The sequence below is a fragment of the Mustela lutreola genome, chromosome 2, assembly GCF_030435805.1.
Source record: "Mustela lutreola isolate mMusLut2 chromosome 2, mMusLut2.pri, whole genome shotgun sequence".
Taxonomy (NCBI): Eukaryota; Metazoa; Chordata; class Mammalia; order Carnivora; family Mustelidae; genus Mustela; species Mustela lutreola.
In genome coordinates this window covers 9,655,933-9,682,806 of record NC_081291.1, presented here as the reverse complement: position 1 = coordinate 9,682,806, position 26,874 = coordinate 9,655,933, and the positions used below count along the sequence as shown (strand labels likewise).

Below are 26,874 nucleotides of genomic sequence, written 5' to 3'. Positions count from 1 at the left end.
AGGAAGGGCACAACGTAGTCACATGGGCAGAGAAGGCTGGAAAGGTGACCTTGAGGGGTGTCCTGGGATTAGGGGGTGACCCTGAGGGAAACCCTGACTTTCAGAGCTGTTGTGATGATAGGCAGCACTGTTCTGGGAAGGATCTAGATGGGGTCATTATGAGGAATGCCCCAAGCCCAGGGCATTGACCTGAATGTGCCTGGCCCCAGTGGAGGGGGGATTGAACACAATCTTTGGTGGCAGCCAGCGGTGACTCTGAGGGAAACACTGGGCATTCAAAGATAATTGGGACTGGAGGATCTTGAGCTAGTGATATTTGGGGGTGGCTGAGACATAAGGGACAACTCAGGAAAATCTGGGGTGCTGGTATCTGGGAATGCCGGCAGGGGACCTGGGCTTGAGACGTGCATGTGTCACGAAGAAATCCCCAAGAGGGACATTTTCGGATAACTTTGAGAGCTGAGGGGCACAGTTAGAGAGGGAGCCAAGTCCGAGGACGGCATCTGCCCGCAGTTGAGACTAAAAGGGTGAAAGAAATGCCGAGCACTCCGGGGCTGCCGCCTCTACCCGAGCAGGCCTCCAGGCGGCGCAAAGAAGCACGCCGGCCAGCTGGAGTCCGAGAGCACATACCTGCGGGAACAGCGGGGTGGGGCGGGAGAGGAGTCCCTCTCCAATTGGCCCTCTTTGGCGGAGGGCGTCGCCACGAGCCAATCGCTGTGCCCAGCATTGTCGATACCCCGCCCACGACTGCACGCGCAGCCTTGTCGCCCTCTAGCGGTCAGCCCCGCCTAGCACCGCTCTGTGCCCCGCCCCTCCGGGAAGCTTGTCCTCGCCTGCCCCGGCCCTGACAGTGACCCAGACACACTTTGTTCACCCATCTGTCACTCTACAAAGACAGGCAGATCGGAAAGGAGGTCCTGCTTCTCAGGGAGCCAGGGAAGGAAGGCAACCAAGAGCCTTCTTTGCAGTCTTCCAGTCCACACCGCTCCCTCTAGGTGGGAACTGGAAAGCCTCCTCCGCAGCGTAGGAATCCAGGGCCGCACCCGGACCGCGCCCCTCACTGACCACGCCCACCCTTCTACCGCGGCAACGCCGGAGCCCGCCCACCATGCCCAGGATTCCCATCTTTGTGTGTTGGGGATGTGGGTGGGAGGAGGAGGGTGTGTGTCTTCCCCACCCAGGTGCACCCAGCACCTGACGCGGCCCCCGTGCTCAGCAGCTTGGGAGACAAGTAACCCCAGGAGCGGTGTCTGGAGCCAGGGCACCCTCTAGTGGCCATTCCCAGCACTGCAAGGGCCGTGAAGCCTGAGGTGGCCAGGGTCAGTGGCAGCCGTCATAGTACCTAATCAAGCTATGCCTCTTCCTAATGGGTATCCTTTCCTTAAACTTTGGAATCCCCGTTTTCTCGTCTGTAAAATGGAAGGATATTCCTCCCGACTCATAGGGCCGTTGGGACAGGCGTTGTCACAGGTGACCAGTATAAAGCACTCCTCTTGGGAGTTCTCCCTGATAGTATCTACATTCCAGCCCCTGGGTGAAACCAGCAGTCTGCCCTCCTTCCACCCCTAACTTGAAGTTGTGCCCTGAGCAAGCAAGGCTGGAGATTTCCTGTGGAGGGATCAGGGAGCCCTGGCCTGGGGTCGGGGGAGGGGACACCCCTCCCTCTCAAAAGCAGTGTTCAGTATTAAAAAAAAAAAAAAAAAGAAAAAGGAAATACAATATACGGTTCAATAAATAGAAAAAAGTTACAAAATGACATGATTTTGTCCTTAATTACAAGAGGAGAAGACAGAGGGGGTGATTGGGGTGGGACACTCTCCCTCCTCCTCCCTGGGCCAAGGTGGGGCAAGGGAGACCCAAGAGAGAAAGCAGCAGAGATTCAGAGCCACAAACAGAAAGGCGAAATAGAGGGAAATATGGAAAGGGAGAAGATGAAGGGGTGGAGCAGGGACATGGAGGAGGAGAAAGGCAGAGCCAGAGCCAGAAAATGCCAAGATGCCAACCTCTCTCCTTTCCAGATCGGGGGGTGGGGGCGTGGGGGTGGGGGTCCCTGGCTCTCCTGGGCTTGTCTCCCTCCAACACCAGGTTTGGAGGACAGCGTGAGCCTGGCTCAGTTCCTGAGTTGTATGTCCAGTGACTAGCAGGTAGGGAGAGGGACAGTAGTGACCCCTCGAGCCCAACCTGGGACCCTGGCATCCTCGGGAATGGGAGTCCTGGCTGGACGGGGCAGGGGGTGAGGTATGTGGCTGAGGCCCGAGGCCTCTTTAAATCCTTCAGTGGGGATGAGCCATCGGTCCCAGCTGGGCAGCCTGGCCAGGGCACAGGGCTGCGAAATGGGGCCCCTGAGGCAGTGAGGGGAGGGTATAAAAGGAGATTTAGACACCCTAACACAAGTCTCCTGGGCACCCAGAGTGGAGTGTGGGGTCTGCTACATTGACTTTAAGAGCCAGTTTCTGGAAAGTCCTGCCTTGCAGCCCCCAACCCCATCCCCAGTCCAAGCCAGACCTGAAAGTCTGGGGAGGGAGAGCTTGCCTATTGCTTTTGGGGTGCCCAAGGTGGGGTCAAACCAGCTGCCCAAGCACACACCCCCTTCCAGGCCTCTGGGTGGTGGTATGGCTTCTGATCCTTGCGTCTCGAACACTCACTTGAAGACTCCTAGGCACGCATGTGGCAGGACGTCACCTCTCCCTGCCCACCCCCCCCACCCCCGGGGGCCATGTCCTCCCTCCAGCAAGGCCTGAGGGGATGGCAGGCAAGACCACCTAGCTCCAGCCAGGCTCCTTCCCTGACTTAATACTGAAATGCCACATGGGCCTCCAGTGCTGAGGCCCCTGATGGAGAGCCAGTGCCACAGAAGCAGGGGCCGAGGGGGTCCCCAGCGCTGCCCACTGCCCCTCAGCCAAAGCGCTCCCGCACCAAGAGCATGAGCTTCTTCTTGCCCTTGTAAGTCTGTTTGAGGTTCTCCAAGAATTGGGCAAACTGCAGGTGCCCATCAGGCGCCAGCAGGAAGGTCTCACGGGCCTGGCCCAGGAACTCGATGAAGTCGCCGTAGTGCCGCGGGCTGATGTGCGTGAGGCGGGAGTGGCTGGTGGCGATGTAGGCGGCCACCGCGGCATCCAGGAGCTGGCAGAGCGGCGCCCGGTCGGCACCCAGCGGCTTGGCGGCTCGGCGGGCCCCCAGCGGCCCCAGGCCGGGGGCCGAGAGAGTCCAGCGGCGCAGGATGTCGGAGAGCATGGGGGCGCAGTGGATGCTGCGGATGATGAGGGGGACGATGGCGGAGAGCTCGTGCCGGCCCAGAGAGTGGCTAAGTGAGCAGGCCCAGAGCACATCATTGACGGCCGGGTGGCTGTCCTGGTTGAAGGCGATGCTGAGCTGCGCCAGGGCCAGCGTGGCCAGCTTGTAGGCCCGCAGCGGCAGGCCGCGGTGCTCCATGTAGCGGGCCACCGTGAAGAGGTGGGCGTGGCCCAGGCCGCCAGCCGCGGCGTCCAGCACTATCTGGTACGCGGCCTCAAAGGCCGCGTGGTTCTTCTCGCACAGCGTGAGCGCGGGCAGGGCGCAGTTCTGCGGGTCCTTCATGGCGCACTGCAGGGCCAGGGTGCGCGCACAGGCCCAGAGCTCCTCCCTCCGGGGTGCGTCCAGCTGCAGCCGCGACAGCGTGGCGTGCGTGGTGCCCGTCACCGCCACGATGGTGGCAGCCTCCACCGGTGTGAATAAGGAATACCAGTTCTGCATGATATTCATCAGGGCTTGTGGGCCTGGGGGATGCAAGAGGGCAAAGCTGGCCAGGAAGGACAGGGACCGCTCCCCCCATGCGCATGGGTTTGCCCTCCCGCCGCCATCCCCACCAGCCAGAGCTAAAGACACGATCCCTCTGGTTCTGCTCCCGAGCTTGACAGAAACTGCCCTTCCGAAGGAAGCAGGGGGCAGCCAGACTGGGCAGGAAGAGCACTAGTGGGGCTATGCTTCCAGGCTCCTGTCCCTTCTCCAAGCTGCTTCAGCTTGGCCAGCTCCCAGGCCTTTGTTTAGTTCCATCCCCAGCCCGCCTGCCCAGCAGCGCAGCCCTGAGTTGGGGCTGGGGCCAGGGAAAAGGCTCTGCTTCCCCCTCCACAGGGACGCAGGTGGCAGGTTTGCTTGGGAACTCACCGATCTCTGTGGCACAGCTGACCAGCCACCGCACCATCTCCCGGCGCCTCCAGGTCATGGTGTTCAAGGTCATCCGCATCACCTGTGGCACAGGAGGGGAGAGAGAAGCGGATCACCCAAACCTCGAGCAGGCCTACGGAGGGGATCAGGGATCCTGAGGGGGCTGACTCGGCGGTGAGCCACGTGATCTGGGCAAGCGACCTCACCTCCGGGGCCTTCAGTTTCCTCTTCTGTAAAATGGGCATTTAAAACCTCTACCTTGGGCGGGGCACTCTTCTGAGAATTCAGTGTAAATTTTCAGGTAAAGATTTTGCACAGGGGCGCCTGGGTGGCTTAGTTGGTTGAGCGGTGGCCTTCAACTCAGGTAATGGTCTCAGAGCCTTGGAAGCGAGCCCCGAGTTGGGCTCCCTGCTCAGTGGGGCATCTATTTCTCCCTCTCCTTTTCCCTCTGCCCCTCCCGCTCACGCTCGCTTTCTCTAATAAGCACATATCTTAAACGTAAATAAATAAATAATAAAGTTGTATTTATTTATTTATTTATTTATTTATTTATTTTAAAGATTTTATTTATTTGACAGCGAGAGATCACAAGTAGGCAGAGAGGCAGGCAGAGAGAGAGAGGAGGAAGCAGGCTCCCCGCTGAGCAGAGAGCCCGATGCGGGACTCGATCCCAGGACCCTGAGATCATGACCTGAGCCGAAGGCAGCGGCTTAACCCACTGAGCCACCCAGGCGCCCCATAAAGTTGTATTAAAAAAAAAAAAAGATCTTGGGACGCCTGGGTGGCTCAGTTGGTTAAGCGGCTGCCTTCAGCTCGGGTCATGATCCCGGGGTCCTGGGATCGAGTCCCGCATCGGGCTCCTTGCTCAGCGGGGAGCCTGCTTCTCTCTCTCTCTTCCTGCCACTCTGTCTGCATGTGCTTGCTCGCTCTCTCTCTGACAAATAAATAAATAAAATCTTTAAAAAAAATAAATAAAAATAAAATAATAATAATAAAAAAAAGATCTTACACAATATCTGTGGCTTGAAAGCGCTCAGCCCCGGCCAGCCGTTACTGTTACTGCTATCATGGCCCATGCTACCCTCAGGCCCTGTGGCGCCTACCCCAGACAGCAGTCCAACCTGTCCCTTCTCTCTGGAAAGTTCCCTGCTTCATGTCAGCAGATTCCCCTCTGCGGCCCCCAACAAAGCACTTGCTCTATAGTCCCCTACCTTCTTCGGTTTCTACCCCCAATAGGCACCTCCTTGTCTGCCTTCCTCCAGGTCCTGTCTGGTGAACTCTGCCTTCAGCAAACTCCTAAGGAGTGGGTCCCCTCCCCATGCCCCCTCCAATAGTTCCAGTCCCCCACAGGAGATTGTTGGGGATTAATTCTGCCTTCTGCAGGCCCGCTGCTGGCCAGTTTTCCCTGGGAAAGTATCCCCACCCCCACCCCATCCCATAAGCCTGCCCCAAACTGTTCTCCGTTCTTACTTTACGTTGGCCACAGTCTGAGGCCCCGCCCCTCCGGGTCCCACACCCTGCAGGTGACTCCTCACCTACAAGCAGCACCCATGCTGGCCTCTGACTTGCCCCAGCAGGACAGCCCTTGCCCGGCCCCTGGGATGGCCCCAGTTCGCAGGTCCTGCCTCAAGGACTTTTAACCACAGACCTCATCGGCTTTCAGGACCCTCCCCCGGCCCCACCCCTCAGCAGCAACCTTTCCTTCCAGGCTGGTCCCCCACAGGCCCAGCCCCCACCATGATCCCTAACAGTGGGCACAGCAGTCCCAGGCCCCACACCAAGGTCAGCACCCTAGGCCCAGCTTCTTCTTGTGGCCCACCCACTCCCGGGCAGGCGTCCTCCTCCTCAGCCACGCCCCCAGGAGGGGCCACTCCTCTTCCCACTCTGCCCTGGGAGTCCCCCACTGGCGGGACCTGTCCCTCATTCCTGGGACTTGTTCAGGCCTGTCCTCAGGCAGCACGCCCCCCGCTGACCCTCACCTGCAGGCCCAGTTCCAGCGCAATGCCCAGCAGCGTGGTGTCGGGAGGCGCACTGGCCGGGGTGGCCGTTTTGCAGGCGTCCTGCGCCAGCTTGAAGAGCAGGGCTGGCGAGTGGATGTTCTGCTGGATGGAGCCCAGCACGGCATGCAGCCACTTGGGGTCTCCTGGGGTGGAGGGAGGGAAGAGGGCAGGGTTGGCCCACGGGACACAAGCCCCGGCTGCTGCCCAACCTGTTCGCCCAGGTGTACCCGTGTGAGGAGGCAGAGGCAGCTGGCAATGGCTCTGGGAAGATCCAGACCACTCTCGGCACTCCCCCTCTCCTCTCCTCTCCCCATCACCCAGCGGGAGCAAGCCAGCTAGGGACCCATAATGGTCAAGGGCAGTGATTCTGGACCCAGAACACCAGGGCTCAATCCCCGCCTCGCCATTCACTAGCTATGTGACGCCCAGCAAGTCACTTAACTTTTCTGTGCCTCGGCCGCCCCATCTGTAAAATGGGTTATACTAATGCAATGGTACCTGCCTCCCAGGGCCACGGTGAGCCCGTACCTGAAAGGCTTTTACGGGATTACGGGACAAGAGCTGTACAACTGTGAGCTTTTATTGCTATTATCGCTGGCCCAGAAGCTACAGTTTGGTCACTTTGCTCCAGCCCCACGGGCTTCCTCTGTTCCTCAAAACATACTAGGCACGGTCCAGCCTCAGGGCCTTTGAACTGGCTGTTCCCTCTGCCTGGAATGATCCCTCAGCCTGGACACAGCCCTCCCCAGGTTCCTGGGGAAGCCCTCATCCCCAGCATAAAGGCGTGAGTGTCCTCCTGGAAAGAAGAAGAAATCGGGAGTGCTCTCTTTCTCTGCCTTGTGAACACACAGGCAGGAGGGTGGCCCGTGCGCAAGCCAGGAACAGAGTCCTCCCTGGGAAGCCACGATACCCTACCCTGACCTTGGACTTCCAGCCTCCGGAGTTGTTGCTGAAGCCACCTGGTCTGCAGTGCTGTCATGGCGGCTCAAGGTGACGAGGACACCAGATGCAGGCAAGAGCTCTCTGCCCTCTCGGCTTAAGCACTGGCCTGCTTTCCCCACCCATCACAGCCCTGGTTCTGTTCTTGCTCATTGTGTGACGTCACTAAGTGTTTGACCTTGCTTAAGGTCGGTCTGTTCCCCCCCCCCCAATGGAACACCGAAGGTGCTGGAACAGGATTGTTCACGCCTCAGCACCTGGGACAGTGCCTGGTCTAGACATCTAGAAAGTGCTCAAGGAAAACTGAGAATTTGATGAAAGGATACAAAGTCGAGAGAAGCGATGAGGGAAAGGAGGAAAGAGGAGGCCGAGGAGCATGGCAGGGGGACGGGGGCAGCCTCCGCCCTCACCCTTGGCGGCTGTCAGCATGGCAGAGGCCAGCTCGCACTGGCGCGTTTCCAGGTGACCGAGGATGAACCAGCGGGGGAAGCGGTTGCTCATGATGGAGTCCAGCGGGCTGGGGTGCGGTTCTCCGGCGGGAAACGCGGTCTCCAGCACAGGCAGCCTGGTGGGGGCAGAGGGGGAGAAGCAAGCCCACGGTAAAAGGAGGCTAGGGCCTCCTCCCTCTACTGGAGCCTCCCTGCTTGGGCCAGCAAAGCCACAGGCACGCGGGATGATGGAGGATGTGGGTGCCAGATGTTCACTGGAGTCCTGTTGGTGCGCCTCACTTGGGGTTGATTAAATAAACAATGCTCTAGTCATGCACCAAGGGCTGACAAAAATGTGAGACCATGTCCTGATGCAGCCCTCTGGTAATCCTTCGGTCACCCGCCTTCCCTTTCTCACTCTGCTCCAGCCACTGTTCCCCTCAATACCGCTCAAATACAACCAAGCACAGTCCTACCTCAGGACCTTTGCCTATGCTGTTCCCTCTGTCAGGAACACTCTTCCCAGACATCCTTGTGCTTCTCCCTCACCTCCTTCAAGTCTCTTTCTCTTTTTTTTTTTTTTTTTTAGATTTTATTTATTTATTTGTCAGGGTAGGTGGGGGTGTATGTGTGTGCACAAGCAGGGGGAGTGGCCAACAGAGGGAGAAGCAGACTTCCTGCCAAGCAAGGGGCCTGATTCGAGACTCTATCCCAGGACCCTGGGATCATGACCTGAGCTGAAGGCAAACACTTAACAAACTGAGCTACCGCGGCGCCTTTTAATTCCCTCAAGTCTTTACTCAAATATTTTTCAGTGGGTTCTTCCTTGAGATCCCTACATGTGAAACTCCCACTCCCAACTTCTCCCAGGCCTTCTTTGCTGTACGTCACCACCTGACACACAACATAGTTTACCTATTAATTAATATTTATTTAAAATAACGTATTATTCTATCTCCCTCACTGAAACGTCTGCTCCATGAGGGCAGGCATTTCTGATGATTCCCTTCACTGCTGCATCTCCAGCAGCCTGAACAATGTCCAGTACACAGCAGGTGGATGGACAGCAAATGTTTTTGGAATGACTACATGCCCACTAGGGGTATATTGCATCTCTATGCATGTATTTTGTATTTAGAAAGTTCTTCAGGGGCACCTGGGTGGCTCAGTCAATTAAGCATCTGCCTTCAGCTCAGGTCATGATCCCAGGGTCCTGGGATTGAATCCTGAGTCGGGTTCTCTGCTTGTGGGGAGTCTGCTTCTCCCTCTGCCTCTGCCCTGCTCATGCTCTCTCTCTCTCGGTTTCTCTCACTCAAATAAATAGGTAAATAAAATCTTAGGGGGGAAAAAAAGATTACATGAGGTAATGTGAGTCATGGATTTGGACCAGGGATCAGCAACATTTTTTTTTGTTTGTTTTTGCACAGGTTCAAACAGTCAATATTTTTGGCACTATGGGGGGCCATTTGGTCCCTGTCACAACCATTTGACTCTGCCATTGCCACATAAAAGTAGCCCCAGACAATACCTAAATGAATGAGCATGGCTGTGTGCCAATAAAACTTTATTGCTCGACACTGAAACCTGAGTTTCATATTACTTTCCACCTGTCACAGAATATTCTTTTTATTTTCAAACACTTAAAAATGTGAAAACCATTCTGATCTCATGAGTTTAACACGTGGCAGGCCACATCTGGCCCAGGGGCTGTCACGTGCTATTTCCTGGCTTAGAAACCACAGCTCTTCACAGATTATTTTTTCCAAATATTCTGGAAAGATCCATACTAAATTGATACTTAAGAAGCATCTCTAGATGATGGGCTCAAAGACAGGGACAGAATTCACCTTATTTGCTGGGCATAGTGTACTACCCAGAGGGCCTTTAAAAATTCTGTTTCTGAGGTCAGTTGGTACACATGAGAAATGATAAGGTTATTCCCAGCAACACTTTTTGGGAAATATGTCAACTGTCTATCTACTCTAAATCAATTCTTTTATGATACCTCCTTACAGCAGCCCTTACCAAACCTTTAAGATGCCAAGTTCACTGAAAATAAGGAGCAAGGAACAGACATGGGATGCATCATGGGTGTAAAAGGAAGACCAGCCTTCAATTTCCAGATTATGGGTTTGCAGAAATCTTGATTCTTGTGGGATAGATAAGAAGAAAGTGGTGACATGGCTTGTCTCCAGAGAGATTTGGTAAGTGGGGACAATGTTTGGAGAAGAATTCTGAGTTCCCTGTGGATCCCTCTCAATTTGAAATAAAAATACACATGTATACTTAATACAAAAAAAAAAAAAAAAAAAAAAGCACAGGGCAAAGGGGGACTCCAGCCTGAGGGAGACGGAATTAACGAGCTTGTGAGTTTCGGGCAGGAGGATGGGGGCTCTGAGGGCGACCCTCCAATCCTGCCCAGTCTCCTGGGCCGAGTCCCCAGCAGCCCATTCTCACCTCATGGCCCTCAGCGCGAGGCGGTAGGCCAGGTCGGGGTCGTGGGGCAGCAGCGCCGTGAACAGGTAGCGGGCACAGGTGTGCATGGGCACGCTCTCCCGGAACAGCACCTCTCCGAAGCCGCTGAAGGGACCCCCTGCAGGGGCATCCTGAGCTCAGACCCCAGGCAAGGGCTCATGTCCACCCCATCCCCAGGTCTCCTCACCTCCCAGGCTATGAGGAGGGGCGGGACTTGCTCGGGAGAGAGCTGCTGGGGCTAGCGGTTGGCGGGGTGTGGGAGGGAGTGCAGGACTGAGACAGAAGAGAGGGGCAAAATCTGAAGAGGAGACCCGGGAACCCCTTGGGGGGGGGGGCAGGACGCAGAAACAAGGCGGGGCCGGAAGGTGGAGGTGGGGCTACACCTGCTCCAGGGGTGGGGCCTCACAAGGACCGGGTCCCTTGACGCCAGTGGTCAGTGGCCAGTGGCCAGTGGCGGGGGGAGGGGGCTCCTCCCCAGGCCAGCACTTTCCAGGGAGCTGAGCTAAGGGCTGGTGTCACCTTTAGGTACCGCTAAGGTAGCAGCGAAATGTAAGGGCCAGAAGACAGGGCCTCCTGATCCAGCAGCCGCGGAGCCACTGGAGAACTGGGGACAGGGCCCCTCCCCTCCCCGTCTGGGGGCGGGGCCTCACCTTCCAGCAGCAGCCCCGCCTGCTTGCGCAGCACCTGCACCAGCCGCTCGTCCAGTTCCACCTCCTCCAGCAGGGCCAGCAGCTGCTCCTCGCTGCGCACCACCTTGTCTTGGGCGTACAGTCCCTCCGGCAGGGCCCGCTGCTGCCCCAGGCCCAGCAGTGCCACTTCAAGGGCCAACGCCAAGTAAGACTCCCCGGGGCTCCCGGGCACTGGCACATGCTGGTAGGCTGCCTTCCGCTTCTCGGGGCCAGAGTCTGTGGGAAATGGGAACCAGGGTTGCTGGAGGGGGGTGCCCCCCTTCTGGGGACCCCAGGGGCTCTTCAACTCAAACATGGAGACCGGGGGGGTTGGGCTTATGTGGGGGAACCCAGCAGATCCCAGCACTGACCAGACACCTTCTACCAGCAGATAGGTGGGTCTGCGGTGGCCTCGCTTTCAGGAGAAGGGAATTCTGTTGGCTCCTGGCACTGACCAGGGCATGTGGCCAAGTGTTGAGACCTGACTAAGGATAAGAGTATGGCCCCACTTTCTTGGGGTACTGGGCTGGGGAGGGGGAAGGGGAAATGTCCCATTTCTTCCCAGGGGCCCCAGTGTGGGTACCTGGGTAAAGGGCAAGTGTCTCCTCCTCCAGGCGGCAGGCTTCCAGAAGTGCCCTGCAGAGGCAGCCGATGGGGTCCAGTGGGTGGCCCACCCATCCTTCCGTGTTGGTGATGCAGGTGTTACCTTTCTGCAGCAGCTCTGCAGGCAGTACGAGGGGCTCAATGCCGACCCTCCACAATTCTAGGTAGGGGGTCTTCTCTCCTTGAACCCCCAGCCCAGCCTCCCAGTGCCCGCCCACTACCTGGCCAACCGTGAGCCATCCTGTCTGCCCATGAGCTCTGTAGCAGCCCTCACCTCCACAGCCTTGGCCTCCTGTCCCACAGCCAGACCCCAGCCTGGCAGGGACACATGGGTGAAACTGGGCGCTTTCAAAAACACCCACCGTCTTTCTCCTAGCTCCCACCTCTCTTGAGCCTAGCTGGCTTTCAGGTCCCCATGTGGCCACCTGCCCCCTCTGAAAGCCCCATTCTTCAATCTCCTCCCATGAGTCTAGCTCTCTCCTGCCTCTGGGCTCCTGCCCCTGCTGTTCCTTCTACCTAGAACACTGTTCCTCCCTCCCCTTCTCCTGGGAAACTGATATACATCTGTAAGATCTCAGCATAGCTCTCACCTGCTCTGTGAAGCTTTCCCTATGCCTCTAGGCTGGGGCAGGACTCTTCTGGGGTCACAGTTCCCCCAGAGTTCCATGACACCTGGGGTTCAATTTCCTGATAACAGACCTATACCCAGACAACAAAACTGGTGGCCTCTCTCCTGCCTCCCCCTAGCTCATCAACAAACATGTTCTTTTTTTTTTTTTTTTTTTTTAGCCCATACAACATGGCTCCCCCTCCCATGCAAATTTGAATTTGTTTCCCATGTTTAAAAATCAGTAAATTGCACATCACATAATGCAGATTTCTGGCCTGTCCTGAAAAATTGGAAGATCTGGCCACACTGGGACCCCGTTCCTGAAAGACGTGTAACTGGCACGGGCTCCATAGCACAGAAGCGGGAAGCTTAGAAACTACAAGTCCCAGGCTTCTTTGAGTGAGGCGGAGGCAAGGACAGGAAGAAGCCCTGATTCTCCTGTAGCCCCCATGAGCAGGTGTGCAGCTGTCCACAGGGCAGAGACAGGAGGCTTTGCCAGCAGGTTCTGAGTGCTCTCTTGGGAACGGCCCCCAGCGGGGGCTGCAGGCTGCTGAGCTCACGGTCAACAGTTTGCTGCAATCCATGTGCTTTTGAAGTTCAGGTTCTTGAGCAATGGCACCCCCGACCTTCAATCTCGCAGCCCTTGCGGTACTTTTATGAGCCCTCAATCTCCTGTATTAAATTCTTTTTGCTCAAGATTCCTCCAGGTGGCCTGGCTTTCCCAGGGGGTGGGACCCGGAGCAGAACCCACAGACATTAGGGGTGCATGGCTCCCAGCAGTCAGCGTCTGTGTCTATGGCCCTGGGGGAATAGGGTGGTCGTGGCACCCACCTTTTTTCTGCTGCTTATAGCTCTCAAGTTGATGCCGCCGCTGCAGCCGGAGCGTGTTGACGATGGCACCTGCCAGCCGCAGGGCCTGGCGGGGGTATCCGTGGGCACGCAGGGTGTCCACTCGGGCACAGGCTGTGGGGAAGGGCTCGCCCAGCCATAGTGGGCGGCCCTGGGGGTCAAAGGTTGGCTTTTCACTGCCCATGGTGCCTGTGAGGCTGGGGCCATAGGAGTCACTGGCCAGGATCTTTTGCAGGTGGGTGTCACTCCAGTGGAGTGACCCGGCCTGGAGGGCGCGGCCAAAGACGGTGTGGCGGGAACCTGCGGCCATCACCTCCTCCTCTTCCTCCTCCTCCTCCGGACCTGCAGGAGGGGCACCCACATGGCCTGGTAAGGGGGGCCCTGGCATTCGGGCTGAGGCCAGCTTGGTACTAGATTCTGGGCACAGTGATGGGGGTGTGTCATCTCCCCAAATCCTTTATTTTTTAATTAATTAATTAATTTTTTAGATTTCATTCACCTATTTGACAGAGAGAGGGAGGGAGAGCACAAGCTGGGGAGCGGCAGACAGAGGGAGAGGGAGAAGCAGGTTCCTCCCCGAGCAGGGAGTCCGACACGGGGCACCATCTCAGGATCCCAGAATCATGACCCAAGTCAAAGGCAAATGTCTAACCAACTGAGCCACCCAGGCGATCCTCCCCAAATCCTTTAAACAGCCCTTTGAACGTGTGTGTTATATGTGTGTGTGTGTTATATGTGTGTGTGTGTATGCGTGCGTGTGCGGGGGAGACTATTAAATCCCTTCATGCCGATGGACTATGGAGGTTGACCAACTGTCCATGTCTGCCCACCCTGCCCCTCCCCAGACTCCATTCCTCTTTTCCTCCCCCCACCCCATCTCTGACTCCTCTCCCCCCTCCCTCCATCTCTGCCTCTCTCTTCTCAGTATCTTCTTCCTTTTCGCTCAGTCACCCCTGCCCCTGACCTCCCTGGCCAGGAGGAGGCCAAGTCGGGAGACCAGCCCAGAACCACCAGCGTCTTAAGCATTTCACTTCATGTGCCTCCGACTGCCCGCCGCCCCTGCCTGGGCCCTCACTCCGTCCTGGTGGGGAGGACAGACAAGGGCTGGGGTCCCCTCTCCTACCTGGGCTGAGGGCCACGCTGGGCTGCAGGCTGGGCCCGTCGAAGGAGTAGTTGCCCTCTTCCAGCGGGCACACGTCCAGCTTGTCCCACTTGCCAAGCAGCTGGAGCCAGCTCACCCGTTCCTCTGGTTTGCAGTGGGGGCTCAGGACAACACACACCCACAGGGCCCCTAGGGACAGAGGGCAGCTGGTAAACGTGGGCATGAGGGAGGCTAGACATTCATGCCAACAGTAGCCTACTGTGTGCTGGGCACTGGTCTCTGCTTAGCCCTCATCTTGAGCCTCCGAGATTGCAACTGATAATCTCTTCCCATTATAGCACAGAGAGGTAGAAGCAGTTGCTCAACGTCACACAGCTGTGAAGTGGGAAGTCAGGATTTGAACCCAGTCCATCAGACTCCGCTTGCTGTTGCCACCAGGTTTTGAATGGCCTGCAAGCTAAGATTTACTCTTCCATTTCTTTTTTTTTTTTTTTTAAAGATTTTATTCATCCACCTGACAGGCAGAGATCACAAGTAGGCTGAGAGGCAGGCAGAGAGAAAGGAGGAAGCAGGCTCCCCACTGAGCAGAGAGCCCGACTCAGGGCTCGATCCCAGGACCCTGGGATCATGACCCGAGCTGAAGGCAGAGGCCTTAACTCACTGAGCCACCCAGGCACCCCTACTCTTCCATTTCTAAATGGTGGGGGGAAATACATCAGAGGAATATTTTGTGACTTGTGAAAATTATATGAACTTCCCATCAATAGTGTCTGTAAGTAAAACTGTATGGGGTGCTGCCGTGCCCATCTGGTGGCGTGTCTGAGGCTGCTCTTCCATGGCAATGGGCAGGATCGAGAAGCCGTGACAGACCAATGGCCTACAAAGCCAAAGTGACTGGCTGCCGGCCCTTACAGAAAAGGACTAATGCCAGGCGCCTGGGTGGCTCAGTCAGCTAAAGGTCTGCGTTAGGCTCAGGTCATGATCCCTGGGGTCCTGGGATCCAGCCCCATGTCGGGCTTCCTGCTCAGTGGGGAGCCTGCTTCTCCCTCTCCCCATTGCTTGTGCCTCTCGCGATCTCTTTCTCAAATAAAATCTTTTTTTATTATAGTTTTAATATTTATTTGAGAGAGAGAGAGAGGGAGAGCATGAGCAGGGGGAGAGGCAGGCAAAGGGAGAAGCAGGCTCCCCACTAAGCAGAGAGCCCAATGTGGGGCATGATCCCAGTCCCAGGACCCCAGGATCATGACCCAAGCTGAAGGCAGATGCTCAACCAGCTGAGCCACCCAGGAGCCCCTAAATGAAATCTTAAAAAATAAAAAAAAGAGGAAAAGGACTAATGCGTCTATAGTATTTCTTTGTCTGTCTCCCCAACAGGTGTCAGCTTTAGGAGTGCAGGGGTTCAGCCCCTTGTTTCCCGCCCAGCCCCACACCTGCACCCGCACGGTGCCTCCCGCATCACAGGTGCTAGTGAACACGGAAGGGATTCAGGGGCCGCACGCTAATGGCGGGGGGAGCCTGCCCTGGCAGCCAGAGCCCGCTGGGGCGCCGAAGCCCTGCTGTGCACCCCCGGGCCTTACCCAGCTCGTCCCACAGCTGCCGGCATTTGTCGGTCATGCCCGCGCCCTGCTGCCGCCACAGGGCCAGGCGCGGGTCCTGCAGGAACTGCTCGGTCATGAGGATCAGCATGCGCGCCCCGTTGGAGTCCCGCATCCGCAGCATCTCCCGCACCTGTGCCAGGATGAGGGCAGGGACCAGCGGTGAGGAGAGGGCGGGGCGCAGGGGCCAGAACCTTCGGTCCCCTGCCCGCCCACCCGCCCGCAGCACCTTGCAGAACATGGAGCGCAGCTGCTGGCTGGCGCCGTAGTAGCCGCCGTTGGACAGCAGCTGCTTCACCTGCTCCTGGATCTGCTCCTCGTCCAGGTGCCAGCAGTTGGCATCCTCGATGCCTGCACCCGCGGTGGGGTCTGGGGCACCTGCGGGGAGGGTGGGACAGTGAGACTGGGGTTTCCAATCTCCCTCTACACCCTCTGCCCACCCCCATCAGTCCACCCTGATCCCAGTCAAAGCCCCTCCCACCTGACCCCGCGGGGGCTGTCAGTCCCGGCAGCTCCGCGTTCACTTACCATCCTACATCTATCCGCTCACCCCATCCGCTTTTTCACACCAGCAGGTCACTCCATATCTCATTATCCATCCCCCCACCCTCCATCTTCCCACAGCCCCTCTTCTCTCCAAACCCTCCCCAGAGCTCACAGCACCTCCAGGTCCATCCCCCACCCGACCCCCACCAACGTCCACACACACCCTTCCTGCCCTCCAACCACCCACACTCAGACGGCTCCTGTGCTCTTGGGGCACCCCCACCTTGGGGCTGAAGCTCCCCACTCCCGGGGCCAGGTCAGATCCAGGATCTGCCACTTAGTAGGTGTGTGACCTTGACTTCAGGCCGCGGTGCTCTCCCTAGCCCAGCTCAAGGATCCAGGGGACCCGAGGATCCCAAGACGGAAGCTGCCTCCCTTGGGCCCCCGGGTGCCCTTACCATGCACCAGGTTGATCTCGGAGCCCAGCAGGAGGATCTCGTCAGCCAGGCGCTGGGCGGTGGGCAGCACCTCGGTGTGGTGGGCGCTGATGAGGTACTGCACGAACTTCTGCAGCTGGTCTCTGTTCATCTGGGACAGTGTTTCAGAGATGGGCAGCCGCAGCTCCACCTGGCGCGCATGTCGAATGCGGTACAGAGACAGAGCCACCACGTGTGCACAGTAGAAGAGGTCACGGTTGTCACAGCCGCAGCTCACCGACGTGATCTTGCAGCGGTCAAAGCTGATGGAGACGTGGTAGAGGCGCTCGGGCTCTCCAGGGCCCCCCAGCTCCCGGATGTTTCCACTCAGATGGAACCCTAAGACCAAAGCCAGGCCAGCCGCCGCTGGGTCACCCCCGGATAGCGGTGCTCGACCACGGCACATAGCCAGACCCTGGTGCCAGTCCCGTGGAGTAACTAGCACAAGCCACTTAACCTCTCTATCCAGTGGGAACGGGTAGTGACCTCCTCTTCATGTGTTTTGAAGAGGATTCAGTGAGCTAATATTTGGTAAGTGCTTAGAACCCTGTAGGCATACAGTAAGTCCTAAATAAATGCTTGCTCCTGTTCTAATTCTGAAGAACATTATAGTGATGATGCTGAAGGTGGTTTTCTCAGCCTTTGGGTTACTGTGGATACAGCCTGGGCTCCAGGAGCCCTGTAACTTCCTGGGAAGATGCCCAAGGCTTGTGACAATTGGGGGTGAGGGGCTGATGTGGCAGCCGAGGGGGCCAGGCTACCCCATCACCCCCTGCCCCACCCTGGCCCCTGGGGAGCCCAGATGCCAGGCTTATCCAACTGGTTGGGCAGCTCAGGCCCCAGCTGGCCCTGGCTGCGTCACGCAGAGAGACGGCGGCTTCCTCATACCGGCTGAAAATGGCCAAGCCTGTGGCGGGCTGGGCCATGTCCAGGCAAGGGGGGCCCCAGGCTGACAGGGTTCAGGGAGGGTCACCTTAGCCAAGCCCCTGCCTCCAGCTAGGAGGTGAAGTGTTCCTGGGCTTACTCGCTTTCGGGCTCAACCTCTACTTGCCCCCTTTTGAGCCCTACTCCCTGAGGTCTGGAATCTTCTTTCACCTCTAGTTCCAAACTTCTGGCCCCTACCCTCCCTCACTGGACTCCACTGCCTAAGGTCTAAGACCACCCCTCACAGCTGATCTTAAACTTCTACTCAAGGCTCCCACCTAAGCCTCATTGCCTTAGATGTAGGACCATCTCTAAACGTCTGATCCCAATTTCTAGTAGTCTAGTCCTTCTGCCTGAGGTCTAGACTACTTCTCACCTCAGGCTTGAAACCTCGGCCCCAGAGCATCACTGGGTCCCTCTGCCTGAGGTCTGAAACCTGGTCTCACTTCTGGTTTGCAAATAGCTCCTGGGCATTGCCCCAGACCAGCCCTCCTCCCTGTGTCCCCGCCTCTTCTCCCGCCCACCAGTCAAGCTGTCTGAGGACCACCTTTGTCTTTAGCTCAGAATCCGGATCCAACCCGCACAGAGGTCCTCCACATAGGATCTGGACGTAGCCTCAGTCCTCCCTCCTTAGCTGGTCCCTGCTGCCTAAATTCGGGGACCTCCCCTCCGCCCTCCATCCTTCCCCCCAGCCCCGTCTAAGCCCCCTACCTGGGGTCTAGGCAGATCTCTGACCCTAAGCTCAGAATATCTTGTAAAACCCTCTCTGGGCATCAAAGCCAGTATAGTCTGGAATGTCCCCTTGCCTCGGCCCAGGCCCCTCTCCCTCTCTTTCCCTCCCTGCCTGTGCTGGACGCCCTGGCCTCCCTGGCAGGGGGGTGGGGGCGAGCACTCACCCACTTGCAGCACTCGGTCTACGGCCCCACTCTGCAGCAGGTGCAGCCCGCGGGTGAAGGGCACGCGGGCGTCATGCTCGCCCTCCGGGGGCTGGTAGCCCAGGGACGAGTACATACAGATCTCCCGTTCGCTGCGTGGGAATGACCAGAACACAATGCGCTTCTGGACCGGCTCTGGCACCCTGGAGAACCGCTCCTCCACCTGCGGGAAGGGCGGTGGGTTAGAAACCCAGCTTGAATCCTGGCTTTGCCACTTACGAGCAGTGTGACTCTGGGCAAGTCACTTGGCCTCTCTGAGCTTGTTTTCTCAAGTGCGAGGTGGGGATGTTCATAGCACCCACCTCCTGAGTATCAAGCTTGCAATAACACCTGGCCTGTACTTAGTGTTCTAGAACTTTCTGCTACTTCCCCCCACCCCATGTCAGATCCCAGGTTCTGATGTAATGTAGTCTCCCCTCCCAGGCTTTGAAGGGGCAGGAGAAAGGGAGACAACAGTGATTAGGCCTCCATATTCTCAGCCTACACTATGCTAAATGCTTTGTGTATGTGATTCCCCATAATTTTCATGGCAACATCTCAGTAATACTAGTTCTCATCCCATTTTGCAGCCTGGACATTCGGAGGCTCAGAAGTGGGGTGAATGCACCTGCTCGGTCTTGCAGCTGGCGAGCTCCGAGTCCCAAGATAGGCTCCGTTCTCAGCTTCCAAGGGCCTGCAGGAAGGGAGGGGTGTCCTCACCACTCCTGTGGGCTTGGGGCAGTGAATCAAGCTGGTTGAACCAATGTTCCAATCTGGGCTTGCTACTCCCTGGCTGAGTGACCTTAGGCAAGTTTCTCAACCTCTCTGTGCTCCAATTTCCTCAAAGTGGGAGGGAGAACAACAACTCCAAAGGGCTGCAGAGGATTCCAGGAGCTTCTGAGGGGCAAGAGCTTTCCTAGCACCAGGCCTAGTCAGGGCAGGCACATGGGAACCACCAGAGATGGTTTCAGGATTATGCTGGGTATCTCATGCACGATAAAGGGGCAGCGACCTCCCAGAGCTCCCAGTCCTGGGTTTCTGGGGGAAGTGGGAGGACCAGTGACTAGCTCAGGTCTCAGGGACAGTTGGCAGATGACTAAGGAGGGATTTTCCAGGCCATGAATCAGAGCCTGCCCCATCCACACTTGGCTCAGACTCATCAGTCCCGGCAGACTTCCTAACTCTGGACAGGCCAGGGAGCAAAGAATACCCCCCAAAGCCAGATAGAGAACAGAGCCTACGGGACTGCAGAGGGCTTGCTCAGAGCCTGGCCACATCTCCACTCTTCAGAGGCTCATTCTGAGGCTGGAAAAGGGGACTCTAACCGCCCCAGCCCTGGGGCATCGTTGTAGAACCCCCAGAAACTATCAGAGGTCTAGGTGCACCTATACAGGTACTATGACCCAGGCCTTGCCCTTGCTGCTGAACTATGGAAGGACTAGAATGGCTGGGGGACAGAGGGAGGGTGAACACTGGGGAAAGAGGGGAATGTGGGAGGGTACCCTGACAATGGAGGGGCTGGGCAGCCCCAGGTGGGAGGTGGTCCCAAAAGTACTGAGGGAGGGAAGCAGGACTCCAGGGAAGGATCTGGAGGAGGGGGGGGGGGTTCCCCAGGGGACAAGGGTTCTGGAGCACAGATCGGGGACAGAAAAGAGTATCTTGGGGCTGGGGTCTGTAGAAATGGGGGAGTTCTTCACTGGAGGGTGGGGCAGAGATCTGGAGTCTCCAGGGGATGAGATGGGGGGTGTCCTCCAAGTCAGGGTGGCTTGTAGGAGTTGGAAAGAGGAGTGAAGATTGAATGGGGTGTCCTAACTGAGAGCTGAGGTTGAGGTGGGAAAAGAGGGTACCCAGGGTTGTGCGAGGATCCCGGGGCAGGAGGAGAAGGAAGTGTCCTGAGCTAGGATCTAGGGTGCTGAGGACATCCCTGTGTCCTGTGGGCTGGAGGGCTGCGATGGCAGGAGGAATGGGGGTGGGTCACAGGGCTTGAAGGAGTGAAATGGGAGGATGAGAGGGTGTTTCGGGGCGGACTTAAGGATCCTGGAGGGGATCTCTGGGAGTGTCTCGTATGCGGGCAGGTCCGGAGGCTGGGGGTTGGGCAGGGGAGGAGAAGGCTAGTCGGAGAAGGGGTTGGGGGTGCGTCCCTCCCCCCACCCCTCGTCACCTGCTCGAAGGCCCAGGTCTCGGCTACTCGCTTGGCACTGAGGTCCAGCAGCGCCTCGGGCCTGCCCCGGCCGCGCACGGCCCCGGTCCCGACATCGCGATCCTCGGGTCCGGCGGGGCAGCCCCGGCTCCGTTTGGCCGCGGGGGGGTCCATCGACGGGCCGGGGCCGGGGCGGGGCCTGTTGGGGGGGTCAGTCCGATGCCCGCTTTGAGTCGCCGGCTCCCGCGCCCTCTACCCGCCTTCCAGTTCGTCTTCGGCGCTCGGCCGCCCCGGGACCCCAGCCGCACCCACCCCCGCCCAGCGCCGGGCCGGCCGGGTGATGCGGCCCCTTTAAGACTCTTCACAACAATGAAGCTGCCTCAGTCGCCGCTTTATCCTACGCCGTCGTCCCGCCCCCGCCGCCCGTCCCCATTGGCCCCCCCTTCGGCCTCCGTGGCTCTCCTCCGCTATTGGCTGCACCGCCAGAATCGTCCTCAAGTTCTCGCTGCTCATTTGTTAGATATGCTGCTTGTCCTTTCGAGGAAGCCCAATCAGAACGCTCATAGGGCTGTGCTGTCAATCATGGGGCGCCGGCGGCCAATCATAGTGGGAGGACCCCCCGCGGCCCCGGCCTTATGCGGAGTTTCGGGGCGGACCCTCGGTTCATTCACAACATTCCTCTCCCGCCCCCCTCCGGCTGGACAGCGCGCCCGGGGCAGCTGGGGCTGCGCCCACACACGGCTTTGTTTACTGAGGGTCGCTTCCGGGCTCCGCAAGGGGACAATCAACACGACTCGGCCGGGGAGCGAGACTGAGCGGCGGGATTCCAAGCCAGCCTCTCAGCCCCTCCTTCCTCTGGGCTGTGCGAGGCGAGAAACTCTCTCAGCCTCTCTGGGCGCTGAGTCAAGTTTTGATATTTGTGGGATTGGGGTAGGTGGGTGGAGGGGATCACAGGCCCCTCGATTGAGCTCTTGGGGGCCACAGACCTGTTCTCTAGAAATAGAGCCCAACCCATGCCCCAAGCTAAGAACCCTCAATCCATTCTGTGCCCTGAATATTACGTTGAGTCATATGAAATGGCTGATTTTCGACCTATTAAGACGGCAGTTTCAAAAGGTTCAACTAATACTTGTCACATCCGATCGTCCTGGCCACCCTCTCTTGCCGGAAGCCGCCCGTGGTCTTGATCGCAGCCCCGCCCCGCGGCCCACGCCATCCTTCCTCTCCCCCTGTCCTTAGAAAACCCTACATTTCCCCTTAGCCATACTTTTCTCCGCGATTGCTACATTTCTTTACCTAGTTCTGCACTTGCTTGATTTCTGTCTCTTCCCTCTCCACCGAGACCCCCAGTGGCAGGAGTAAGTGTAATTGGTGCATTGCTACGCCGCCAGCACCCGAACACCGGGCATACAGCAGTGACTCCATGTGAACTTACCTACTGAACCAACTCATAATCTGCTCCATTCCGCTGAAACGTCTACGAAGCGGAACAACCCAGGTTGGTTCCTAAGTGTGGCCTGATCGCTGTCCCCAGTATCCCCACCGCCTATGGAAACTCTGGCTTTTTCCTTCCAGGAATTTCCAGCCACACTTTCTGGCCGGTCCCCAGCTCCCCATTCGGGAAACTCCTTCCAACCTGTGCTGTGGGGAGGGGGGGGAGGGGGGGGCGTCGTCACCACTAACCACAGGTGGCCTCTGAGTCCTTGAAATTGAGCTGGGCCGAATTGGGTTATGCTATAAATGGAATTTTCAAGGACTAAGTAGGCAAAAAGAAAAAAAAAAGTAAAATAGCTCATTAAGCATTTTTTATATTGAAGACAATTTTTATATTGATTACATATCAAAAAGATAATATTTTAGGTAAGTTTGGGTAAATAAAATACATTATTCAAATTAATTCTACCTGTTTCCTTTTATGTTTTATATTTTATGTTTTATATTTTATATTTAAAGCTGTATATGTGACTTGCATTGTAACTTCTATTGGACAGCTTGGTCTTGAGGCACAGCCTGCCACACAGCCCGCCACAGTGACAGCGACAGAAAGGACTTGGATAATGGCAATGGCGTCTGACTGCTTCGGTGGTGCCCTCGCTGCTCCCTGGTGTTATTGTGATTCAGCCTTCCACCAGTGCTGCAAAGTGGAGAGAGCGCCAGCTCCATTCATCAGACGAGGAAACTGAGGCTTGGAGGGGAAGTGCTTGCTTGAAGTCCCCCAGACCAGGAAGCCCTAGACTTACTGCCCTGCGCCTTTCTTACAAAGGATTGGCAGCAAAGACGGACTGATAGGGAAGGCGTCACTGGGGTGTGGGGAGAGGTAGGGAGGACTTCAGCAAAGCCCCCATGTCAGCAGCTCCCCTCGCAAACAGGACCCCGGGGCTGCCCTTACCAGCAGTCCTCTTCAGCATCTGGTGCATGGCTGTTATCAGCTAAGCCTGGGTCCCGGTTCCCCGAGAATGCTTCAGTGGGTGTCTTAAGATGTTGAATCAGAGAAGTCACTGGAGGCTGCTCTGCTTTGTTGTCTACTCTAGGAGGAACCAGGACTGGGCTTTCACTGAGTGAGGATGTTTATTGTCTAACAATAGATGTTAACGTTGTCAACATCCTCATCTCCGGGATGAAAAAAACAGGCCCAGAAATGTCAGGTGACATGCCCGAGGCCCCCAGCAGGGGAAAGATAGGGCCAGCATTCAAGCCCTGTGGGTGGGCTGGTTCTGTCACATTGGCTAGGGATCAAACGCAGTTTGGGAAGCCCCAACATTCTGTTCCATTTTCCTGATTTTATGGATGAGGGAATGAGGCCCGGAGAAGGTCAGAAAGTTGCCCAAGGCCACACAGTGATCTCCAGAGAATATATGAGGTCAGAAAGGACCCTGGGAGTCTCTCTCGACCAGATCTCCTCCTAACAACACTTTTAGTTAGGAGAGATTGGGAGCAGGATTCCAGTCATCCACATGGCCTGCCTTCTCCCTGCAGCCAAAGAGCTTGGGCTGCAGGCAGATGGAAGCCACGTTTACCCCGCCAGGCCTCTGTGAGCTCACTGTCTAGGCATCCAAGGCTCCGGATCCCAAACCCACATGTCCTTGAGAAGCATGGGAAATGGGGTGGCCCTGGAGACTCAGTTGGAGGGGAACAGCCCCCCGCTGGCAGCTTTGTGGCCATCCCACCCTAACTTTCCAGGGTTCCTGTCTTTGGCCAGCCCCCCGCACAACCCCTGCCCTTGCTGACTCAGGCAGGAAACCAGCCCGGGTAGTTTCGCTTCCTGGTTCTGACTGATGCAGCCCCTCTGGCCTGCCCAACTGGCAAGATTTACTTCTTTCGTTTCTTCCCTTTCGGAACACAGGTTCATGGGCTAAGCGTCAGGGCCTCGTTGGGAGAAGTGGGCATTCAGGCGGAGGGGGATGGCGGAAGCAGGAGAGGAAAGGCTGAAAAAGCCACATCTAGTGACTTCTCTGGCCCTGTGGGGAGGGCCAGTGTGCCAGGCAAGAGAGGACAGGCTGAGTGGCTAGTCTTGCTCTCCACTCTCTGGACAAAGGCAGCTCTCACAGCCCTCAGGCTCCAGAAGTCTCCACACTGAGCAAGGGGGTGTTAGGGTCCCCATTTTACAGATGGGCAAACAGAAGTTCAGAGAGGTGACAGGACTTGCTGAAGATCACACACCCAGGAAGGGGCCGAAACTGGCACTGCACTCAAGGTGTAGGTATTTTTCAGAGTCTGGGGCTCTCGGTTTCAGCCCCAGTGCTGGGCTTCTGTAGACAGGTGAAGGAGCAAGCATAGAGGGAAAAGTCATGCAGGGCAGTGAGGCTACTTGGGGAGGCCGAGGGGGTGGGGAGAAGGGGGAACAAGTGGGTTGACATTCCAGACCTCATACCTGTTGCGCCTGAATGCCCTTCCTCGCCCCTGGGGTCCTCCTCAAAAGTCATCCGGAGGGTTAGAGGGACAAAGGGAGGTGGTTTACAGGTGTCCCTGGCCCATCTGGGCACCACTGGCCTCGGTGGGGTTGGCCTGATTTCCTTGTGCCTCCTGGTGGCCCAGGGAGGCACCAGAAGACAGTTGGAGCTCACCGTGTCCCAGTGCTCGCTCTTCTGAGATTCCAGATAAAGGTTAACGAATAATTTCCAGAAGAGGGAATAATCATGATTCTCACAGGCACATAAAGATGGACACAGGTTAACATTTTTATTGAACTCACGTGGGAACGAGGCAGATGTTATACGGCTCAAAGAGAGTCTGGAGAGCAGGCACTTCACATTATCAGACTATTTGCGCAAATAAACGTGCAGATGGGGGCAAATTGTTTTTTTCTGTAGTGGAGGAGGGTTGTCCACGAGACCTCTGCTGGCCAGAATGGAATTTGCATGTCTACAGATAAGTGGTTTTATATTGCTATCAGTTGCTTACAATTTACAGAACTGAGATTTCAAAGACAATGCTATGAATCAGATAAACCGGAAGGGTGTGTTGCATAGAGATGATGCACTGAATAATCAGAACTGATTCATTGAAATGCAAAATTTTCCTCGCAAAAAAAAGGGAAAGAATTCTTAACTTCCTTCATTCAATGAACACCTGTTCATTAAGCACCTCCTGCACCGTCCTAGGTGTTGGGGACACAGCGGTGGACAAAGACCCAGAGAAAAGCCTAGAGCCATGTGGAGTGACCACTGCCGGGGGTGGAGGTGCGGGAGGGCAGAGGAAGGGTCTCTGAGGGGACGTCCGGGAGGGGGAGGGAACCATAGCAGAAGCGTGGGAGGGGGGGTTGTTTTGCAGGGGGCAGCCTTGGCTGGCTTTCCCAGTTTTCTGTTTTCCCTACTAGGATGCCAGTCCTCAGCTCTCCCTTGCTGAGGCTGGCACGGAACAGGTGTACAATCAATCTGCTCAGTGGGCAGAGGGGGTCCATCTCAAAAGGCAGAAGCTACTCACTGCCTGCTTAGGGGAGATGCTGCTGCGCTGTGGGCAGATGGCACAGGCATTGGGGTTGCCTGAGTGGGCTAAAGGAAGGGTGTGCAGGACACACGCCTGAACGCAGCCCTGCCCTCCAGTCCTGCAGCTCCTTTCCCCAAGCCCACCCCAGCTGAAACCTGAGCATTGGGTCTGGGGAAACTCCAGGACAGTCTTTCCATCGGTTTGGGCACAGCTGCTGAAAGTTCTGGTATTTCAAAATGTAAATCCGTATTGTGTGAAATTGCTCACTGTATGTAGAAAACCAATTTTTTTTTTTTTGACAGAGAGATCACAAGCAGGCACAAAGAGAGGGGGAAGCAGGCTCCCTGCTGAGCAGAGAGCCCGATATGGGGCCAAACCCAGGACCCTGAGATCATGACCTGAGCGGAAAACAGAGGCTCAGTGGGGAGCCTGCTTCTCCCTCTCTTACTCTGTCAAATAAATAAATAAAAATCTTAAAACAAAACAAAAAACACCAAAAACCCAAAACATGACTCCAGTACCCATTAGCAATTGCATCAATCATGGACACCCCACCACTACCCCAGGTCAGTGTCTGCTCTCTGTTGATTTGCCTGGACATTTCACATCAATGGAATCCTACAGCCAATGGCCTTGTGGGGCCGACTTTTCATTCAGCACATCCTTGGGGGGCATCCATATTGTAGCACATTAGAGCTTCCTACCTCTTTACCGAGGAAGCATATAGTCCCAGTGCAGATACGCATGCCACCCGCCCCCTGTGTTGTTGAGGGCTACCTGGGTTGCTCCTAGTTTTAGGTGACCGTGACTGACACTGCTGTGAACATGCCCGCACCAGCTGTTGGCCAAGTCCCTGCTCTCAACCCTTCTGGGCATGTGCCTCGGAGTGGAACAGCCAGGGCAGGCAGTAATTCTAGGCTAAGCGCTTTCAACAGTGGTTATCCCCGACCTTGTAGAAAAATGTTGGTAGTTCAGAAGTCTTTGACCACCGTCATGTGGGACCAGAAGAGCCGTCTGTGGTGGGTTCGCTGGCCGGGGGCCAGCCACTCCCAGGTGCCGCCACCTCCCCCAAGGCAGCAGCTCAGTGTCACCCTGACTGTGGCCTAATTCCTGAGCCATGACCCACTCCCCACACCCCAGCAGGGGTTGGGGCAGGAAGGCTGTCAGCTTCTTGGCTGATCTCAGGCACATTTCACTCTGGCAGACCACCACCAAGCAATGATGGAGGGGCCTAGGAGAAGCAGGACAGAATCTTGGTCTGGGAAGAGACAGCGGCTGGCCAGCGGGGAGCGGGGACCCTGCTGGTGGCTGTACAAATCTCTGCTCTGTCGACGACACTACCTAACCAGGGCATCACAAGGGCTGAGGTGGCGTGGAAAACACTTGAACAGTGCCTGGACTACTGGTGGTACTACATGAACACAAGCTGTTAGGGCTTTCAAGATCAAGGTGGCCCTGAGCGGTTCCCACATACCTCCTGGTTAGACTGGCACTGAGACCCTACCGGGTGGCTTCAGCATCTGTCCTATGGATGAGAGAGTGGCTCCCTAAGATGCCTGGCTTATCTCGGGTAGAGGTGGTGACCCAGGCATGCCT

The 26,874-nt window shown here is 56.8% G+C and overlaps 1 protein-coding gene and 1 long non-coding RNA gene across 3 annotated transcripts; one reads left to right on the top strand and one right to left on the bottom strand.

The window, feature by feature from the left end:
* Positions 1–1,714: 1,714 nt before the first annotated feature.
* ZSWIM4 (zinc finger SWIM-type containing 4) lies at positions 1,715–20,769 on the bottom strand. Of its 2 annotated transcripts, XM_059160177.1 has the most exons (15): positions 20,374–20,440; positions 18,841–18,906; positions 18,195–18,396; positions 16,357–16,713; positions 15,642–15,790; positions 15,395–15,545; positions 13,839–14,006; positions 12,698–13,057; positions 11,237–11,374; positions 10,636–10,890; positions 9,968–10,103; positions 7,493–7,647; positions 6,123–6,286; positions 4,144–4,225; positions 1,715–3,755 (listed from the first exon to the last, which is right to left on the bottom strand). In XM_059160177.1, the coding sequence occupies exons 3-15, from the start codon at positions 18,307–18,309 to the stop codon at positions 2,896–2,898; spliced, it is 3,090 nt and encodes a 1,029-aa protein (XP_059016160.1). In that variant the 5' UTR covers positions 18,310–18,396; positions 18,841–18,906; positions 20,374–20,440; the 3' UTR covers positions 1,715–2,895. The 2 variants fall into 2 exon arrangements, with proteins under 2 accessions (XP_059016160.1, XP_059016159.1); XM_059160176.1 differs by lacking the exon at positions 18,841–18,906 and having other exon boundaries at positions 20,374–20,769.
* A 520-nt stretch (positions 20,770–21,289) lies between these two features.
* On the top strand, positions 21,290–25,575 carry LOC131823614 (uncharacterized). Its single transcript, XR_009350612.1, has 2 exons — positions 21,290–21,850; positions 22,344–25,575. It is a non-coding gene; the product is annotated as an uncharacterized LOC131823614 (long non-coding RNA).
* The last annotated feature ends 1,299 nt before the right edge of the window (positions 25,576–26,874 follow it).